The 8,066-nt window shown below is 31.7% G+C and overlaps 1 protein-coding gene across 1 annotated transcript in view; it reads right to left on the bottom strand.

The window, feature by feature from the left end:
* Positions 1–4,879: 4,879 nt before the first annotated feature.
* The window catches only part of nAChRbeta1 (nicotinic acetylcholine receptor beta1), a 4,841-nt gene continuing 1,654 nt past the window's right edge, over positions 4,880–8,066 (bottom strand). The window contains exons 4-7 of the mRNA XM_018456906.1: positions 7,962–8,066; positions 7,412–7,789; positions 5,741–6,071; positions 4,880–5,657 (exon numbers count right to left, since the gene is read on the bottom strand). The exon at positions 7,962–8,066 is cut by the window's right edge and continues 234 nt beyond it. Coding sequence (XP_018312408.1) covers positions 5,493–5,657; positions 5,741–6,071; positions 7,412–7,789; positions 7,962–8,066 — 979 coding nt within the window. The 3' untranslated portion in view covers positions 4,880–5,492. The remainder of the gene's footprint in view (positions 5,658–5,740; positions 6,072–7,411; positions 7,790–7,961) is intronic.

Here is an 8,066-nt window from a genome sequence, read left to right as displayed (position 1 = left end):
TCCTTAAAGCGTAAACGAGCGCGCTGTGAAGCGAACATGTACGCGATAGGGCTGAATAGGAATGTAATTAACGCGATGGAGATCAACGACGTGGCAGTAACACGTAGAATCGGTTACGAATTAATTCGTTACGAAGATCGAGGAGAATTTGCGAAATAACTCCGCGAATTATTTGAGTTGTAGATTTTAGAAAAAGGTTTTGTCGATTCATTTCTGTTGTTAATTTATTAAATCGTGTCCTGAAAAAGATAACACATGTTCTTTATCTCTTTTCCGATAAATTTTTCGAAATAAAGAAAAGGATATGACACATAATGAAATAAATAATTTAATGTCCGACAGATATAATATTATATACAATATCGATTTGACAAAGAGCAACATAAAACATATTATAGATAACGTTAAAAGTATAAAACTAAAATACAATTTTTTTCTTTAATAGTTTAAATTTTTTCAATTGCCTTATGCTCTCAGATGTTGAATTAATGTGCTTTTAATATGCAGGTTTATTGCGTAAAATCGTGAACGAGAGAGGAAACAAAATTTGAGTTCGTGTTGAGCGAATATTACATATTTTAACATTAAAATTGAATGGATAAATGAAATAGAGAAAAAAAAATATATATATGTGTAAAGAAGGAAAAAAAAAATATATATATATAAAAGAGAACAGAGATAAGAGAGAAAACGCGTCACAGCCAACTGAATTTAAAAATGAATTTTTACAAAAGCAAAAGTGCACACAGTTATTTCCGGCAGACAGTTCTCGTTTCCTTCCTTTTTGAATCCTCGCTCAGCTAACTCACCACGCGCGATTTCACAGGAAACTACGTTGTCCTATCAAAAGAAGAGAAAATGATTTTTAAAAAACGACAAAGGAAGCGAGAATTTGCGTTAGGTGGGTAGCAAAACAGCGAGATTAAAATATAATTTCTAAATTACCGCAAAAAATAAATAATGATAAACAAATAATTAAATAAATAAAAGCGAAACTATTAAGCACATGTACCACTAAACATAAACTATATATATTTAAACTATTGAATGCTAAAGTCATATTCGTAATAATGAATAAAAGGAAATGGTTAATAATATCGATTAACTGAATATTAAAACTAGCCTGTAATCAATATAGCGACGTAGTTATACTCTGACAGTAATTATAGGGGTGATTCAAAGGTAGTTCTATTAGCAGTTAGGGACGAACTTTATCGAGATCACTTTCTCTCTAAACTAACAATGGAAAAAAAAGATAAAGTTATAACTTAATTATCTCTCGATGCTAACCTATTGAATTTAAAAAACATTGAAAGCCGCGCTGATGCGATTTCAGAAAAACCGAACCTATGTAGAGCGCGATCTAACTTTCTTCATTACCTACCTATATCTTTATTCCTTATGTACTTTAAAAAGAACGAAATCGCCTCATATTGTCCACCGTTACACCAGTCATTAAGATCGACAATTAAGGTGCGCGTTATCGATCGCCATCGAGAATGCGAGGAGAGAAGAGCGAGAATAAATAAAGAAATGTTACTGTTTCCATAGACCCTGGTGGAACGATGCAATTGAACTGAACTCACTTGACTTTTAATTATGCCTCCGATAACAGCCTGGTCTGATAATAGTAAAACCATACCGGAGGAGATATAAGAGAGCGTAAATAAAAATTTGTTATATTTCTACGCTGGGCTCCTTTTCGAGGCAACGTTGATCGATATGAGAATCCCTGTTAACTGGTGAGCACTGTAATCGCCGCATTGTAATATTATTAACATTATTACGTTATTATGAAATTGTTGAAATAAATGAAATGAAAATAAATGTTTTCCATTTCCTCCTCTTTTCTTTCGGCTATACACGAACAGTTAATTTGTTGCAATTGGTTATTATCGGTGATTTGAGACAGCAACGTTATTCCTCAATGCTTCATTTATGCGGAGTTGCAATTCAGAACATTGATGCTGCAAAGTGCAATCGTGATATTAGTCAAGACATAAACGTGAAGGTATAAAATTCCATGAGTTTTATTGATGCATTATTTCATTATAAAAAGGAATACTTAACTTTTATGTTAAATTTCTCTTTTACCTACCAACATACAGTAATGCACGAATATATAATCACTATATTATTTATCATGCATAATAAAGTACAAACTTTTCGATTCAACAATTTTCGGTTTTTTGTTTTATGCGCAAAGTGAACTATAATACATATTCGCTGATACGATCGTCTTCCTTTCCGCAGTAGATAAGACACATGTACACGGGCTGAGCGATATGATCTCGTTTATTGTTATTGCTTGTGTTAAATCGCACCGAATAAATTACACGAAACCTATGACATGAGAGGGATGGAACAAAACGGAATATGCCAGTGTGCTTGGTTTCTAAATTTTAATTATTGTATTTCTTTCCAGGAAGACACGACATGCGCTATCAATAAGTAACGGTATTATATAACGATAAAACATTGTCAATAAATCTGGATGTACATAAACTTTTCTTTAACAAACTACATTGCAACGTGAACGTGTTTTAAATATAAAATTTTTAAATAAATGTTTTCTTGATCGATTTACAAAGATGAAAAAAAATCTACTATAAGTATATTAAATTTCTTTTAAAAATATCGTAAACCTGTATTTCACGCATATAAATTTGCTAAGATTGACACAAGTATAAACAAGAACAACTTTCCATTCTAGGATTTTGCAACTTCTTATTCTGTCGTTATCAAGCATATATTTTCAAGTAAGTCTAAAATTATTTTACTATTTGCTCCAATAAACATAACGATCGGTTTATGTGATAACAGATTTAAATGCGTTTGAAGAAACTGTTGCAACATTTGTAACATTAACATTAACATCATTAAACAGGATAACTATTAAGTGCCACTTATTACATTAAAAAATTCTGTGAGGCTGATTAACTAACAATTGACATAATCTAATAATCATCATAACATTTGACGAATTATAAAAAAAAATTTATAAATACAGAAATTTATAAATACAAAATTTTCAGATTTAATAGATTGAGAGGTATTGCAGCTGCATAAAATTAGAAATAAATATGAAAAATAATATTTTTAGTTATTTCACTACTCGCAACAAAATCCTCGATATCCAATAGTCGACTGTAATTTTCTTCCGAACTGAACGTTCTTTATTGAAGAAGACTTGACTGTTTAACAGTCCCTCTGTACAATATATACGGTAAGCATGGCTATGATGTTCTATTAACGCACGGCGTTCTTGTGATGAAAAATCATGCTTCCTAATACGCGCATAATTATTAACGCAACATATAGCGCTCATCCCGCATTTAATTAAACATTGGCTATTTGATTTAAATTTAATTACTTTTTTCATTAAAACACAATTTTTTAAAAATTGTCTATATACACAAATATTTTTTACAAGTAACATAAATTGATAATATAAAAGCCGTTTAACTTACGTGTTCAATAAAGAGAGAGATGCCTATTTATTTAATTAGAAAAGAAATAGAAAATAGAAAATGATGTCTACATATTTTAAATAATGCATTGAGCAACATTTAGTTCTGTTTACACAGATATTTTCGTTTAAATGCGGGACATGAAAGCATGACCTATTTTTAGGAAGGACAAAAAACAAGTCAAGGTACAATCATTTGCAGCCATTAAAGATAAAATTAATTTTCTTGTTAGACAGAATTGTGTGTGTACATACTTCAAAAATTATTGTTAAGGATACCTTGATCTGCATTGGCCTTCCTAGTCTCCTGGAGATACCGATACGGACATATTGCTCGTAATTAATTTAATTTATAACGTCTCGTGCTCGTGTAAAATTCGTTACTACGAGCTCGTTCGTACCTAACGAGCGTGTCAAGACCGTCGCAGTTCTATCGATATTTATAATCAATGTCACGACGAGTATCAAACGCGAAATCGACAAAATTACGACGTGACGACTTGCACAATTATTATCAAAATTATTTCAAATTTATATCTAAAACATTATCGCGATTGACACTGAGTGACCATCCGCGTATGGATGCGTAAAGAACGATTCGATCTTATCTTATGCGGAGACTTATAATCTTTGATATCGAGAATTTGATCGATTTGGTTGAAGCTGATCACTAAAATTATGATCGAGAGATTAAATACAGGACTATTTTTCTTCCGCACGTTTAACACTAACGTATATAGACGTCAAACGCGCATATTTGGCGTATAGTTACTTAAAATAGGGAAACTATACTAAATGTATTAATAAATGGTGATAAAATTATAATTCTAGAAAAATACGTGATGATTTACATAATTTTTAATGTTAAACGTGAAATTCCTGTAACTCTGAGTTACTTTACGATAAATAATATTTTCGTTTTATATACTTTCCTAACTTATTGTTAGACTATTGGATTATTTGTATTCTAATTAAGAGATATCAATAAGTTGACTAAACGGGTTTGTGCGTACCATCATTATATTAATATTACAGTAATTTTGCCAAAGTACTATTAACTAATTCCGTATCCTTCTAGATACGATATATAATGCTACACAAGCGGATTTCATCGTTTAACATTAATTGTGTTACATAGTAATTGCAATTGTTTAAAGAAGTAATCATAATGTTTCTAATAATACACACAACGAGACACACAATTATCATACAAAATGTTATTAATAGTGTAATAGTAATGTATGTTTTAAGTTAGAAATAAATTAAATTAAATTTTTTAAAATAAAAATTTATTCAGTTCTCGTAATTATTAAAAATTCTTTTTAATATGAAATCTGAGCAAACTTTTCAAACTTTAAGCAAGTTTCTGATTTAAAAAGTTTTGTAAATAATTGAAGAGAAATGCCTTTGTAGCTAATAAAATATTATCTTGTAAAAATTATAAAGTTGGCAATTAATATCTTACAATATGGTTTCTCATGTTTAAAAACTTTGAAAATACCTATTTCTTCGATAAAATGAAGAATGAGGACCATTCGATAAATCGTTTCATAAATCCTTTGTCTAAGCGTGTCGCAATGGAGCTACCGGAAGTTAATAACGGGGAAGACAATAATCGCAGAGGCAGCCATGATTAACACTAGTGGAATTATTATCTACATAATGTATGCCATTTCGATCGCTCAAGTTTCGTCATTGGGAGAGCTTACAAATCGGATTTTACAACCTTACAATTACACAAAACCAAAAATATGCGCACAATGGCAGAAGATTGTATCAAGACTTTCGTCAAATAAATTTGTACTTCGCAGGGAATTTCATAAAAATCTGTAGGTATAAAAAATAATTGCTTGTTAAACAGCCACTTGAGTTGTAAGCGTTTCACGCTTACTATTGAAATGACAAAATTATTCACTTGGCGTTATGAAGTCGATTTCGAAGAAGTCGACGAAAGAGACGAAATGAGAACGGTCGCGTAACAATGGCTATTATTTGTGATTGCGCTTCGTTGGGGCAAATCGGATTATTTTCCGCGATAAATTTCTATTATACGATCCTGGTCCACATACTCGAAAATATGAGGCGCGTCCATTAGGATCCCGACGGTACCCGCGGTCGTCACTATAAAGAATATATAAAGTTGCAGTCGATCGATCACCATTGCGACGTATTTCCAATCTTCCCTTGTCTGAAAGAAAGTATTTAGAAAAACGATTATATATTGCTTAAAAGAGTGTATTATTTATACGAAAGGATTGCGACAGTCCTCACTTGTATATACAAGTCCTCGTTCCTGAGATGCTCTGCTATGAACTCTACAGCCTCGGTAGCCTTGCTGGCTTCAGGGCTGAGCAACACTGAATCCGAACTTTCGGATCCTCTTCTATCGCCCATGCCTTCCCCTGTTCCAGCACCGCTAGAACTGCTCGTGGTGTGATGAACCTTACGATTAATCTTGCAATTTGGATGGTGCAGATCAGATAGCTCCATCACCTCCATTTTCGATTTTGCCAGAGAAGCTGGCAAATGCTTCGGCACCTCGGTCGGACTTCCCGAGTATGTGGAAGCTGGCAGTGTTACGTTTGGTATCTCCATCATCCATCTGATGAAATAACACCCGTTTATTCAATGTAATCGTCATTCGATGGAAACAAATTGAAATGACAATGCTTCGGCAACACATTTAATTGAAATCTATATAATAGATTTGTTGAAAAGATAATATAGTATAATTATAGAGAGAATTTTAAAAAAGCCGCTTTTTTTAAATTGCTGGAAAAAACCGGAAAAATTTCGGTTTTTTCCAAAAAATTGGTTTTTTTGGAAAAATTGCTGTTTTTGCTATGTAAAAGACATAATAAGTAACTTCTAAATTCCTTTAGAAAATTAATGCGATCTATGAAATTATGTAGCATTATTTTTATCAAAATTTTTTTAGTTATCCTTCTATTTTTATAGTAAAACCTAATCTAACCTTCTTTTAGTACATGGCAAAGCTTAAGTAGACAGATTTTTAACTCTAGTTTGTCACACTCTGGTCTAATGAACTCCTGAAGTATCTCTTTGTAGTTTATTTTTTTTCAAATATTTTGTTATAAATTCAGATTAAATCTAAATTATTTTCTAGACCTATTATTATTATATAAACATGATGTTTGGACTCTATATTTTTAATTCTTACATTAATGGTGCAATACTGTATGTTTTGTATATTTTATTGAATACATTATGCGACTTCAATCTTTTATACAATTTCAAAATTTCTGTTAACTTATCCCGCTGTGTACCCTATACGCAGTTATTTTCTTTACGGAAAAAACCGAAAAGCAAATGTGGTAGGTTTTACGAGCACGCGTGAATTTTTCCAAAATGAATTTTTCTACCCTTGGGAAAAAAAACCGAAAAAATCCGCGGAAAAATTGAAAAAATTGATTTTTTTCCGATCCTTTAAAACTATAAATATAATATACAGGATGAGTAAAAAGTCCCGGACTGGTGAAATATCTCGAAAACTAAGCATTTCCGAAAGAAATATTTCCTACAAAAGTAGGAAATACTTCTTTCGGAAATGCTTAGTTTTCAAGATACTTCACCGGTCCAGGACTTTTTACTCACCCTGTATAATATAGAATATGTAATACATATATATTTATTTATATTTATTTATATATATTATTAATTATATATATTATTAATATATATATCTAAATTATAATTAAATTGATGTCAGATTACTGGTATCTATTTTATACTTTGACTTTATATATAACGCCATAAAATTTTTTATTATTGTGTGAATTACAATTATTTACTTGAACTGGAAATTTACATAAAGGTATTATATCCACCAAGACCTATTTTAACTAATTATGGCCTTTTTATTAATTTGTGTTATTCTCTCTGATCTCTGATTAATAATATCTCTTAAAAAGAAATTCATACCTTAACCGCGTCTTTTTCGGTCGTTTCATAAACAAGATCGCTGGCAGATATTTAAGGAAGATCTTGCGTATGAGCTGAGGCATCCTGTGGGTCCTTGGCCCGCGGAAGTTCCAGTTAATGATGATCACAGTTACGAGGATACTGACAGTATTCATGATGAAAGTGAAGAGCAGATATTTGGCTATTAATGGCAGCACTAGCGAGGTCGGTGGTAAAATTTTGCTAACTAACAGGAGGAACACGACCAATGATAGAAGAATGCTAATGCCCAGAGTGACTTTTTCACCAGCCTCCGCCGGAAGATAGAAAACGAGTACGCAGAGAAAAGAGATCAGAACAGTCGGCAGTATTAAGTTCACCGTGTAGAAGAGAGTCTTCCTGCAGAAACAATACGAATGCATGTTGTGTGACTCAGTAACGTATAAAATTATTATGTAATTAAAGTCTTGCATTATAACTATAAAATACTAATTACAGAAGTTACTGTAATTGAAGAACTAATTATTGTATTAATTCCAAAATTAACAGAAATTAGGAGTAAAATACGCACCTGCGGATAATTATGTAGAAAGTGATGTCTGTCTCTGTGGGAAAATCACCCTTATAAACATTGAGGTATGCCGGCACGTTGATAATATCCCACGTGCCGCTCTTC

This window comes from Mycetomoellerius zeteki, unplaced genomic scaffold (genome assembly GCF_001594055.1).
Source record: "Mycetomoellerius zeteki isolate Tzet28-1 unplaced genomic scaffold, Tzet1.0 scaffold114, whole genome shotgun sequence".
NCBI lineage: Eukaryota > Metazoa > Arthropoda > Insecta > Hymenoptera > Formicidae > Mycetomoellerius > Mycetomoellerius zeteki.
This window is presented reverse-complemented; position numbering and strand designations above follow the sequence as displayed.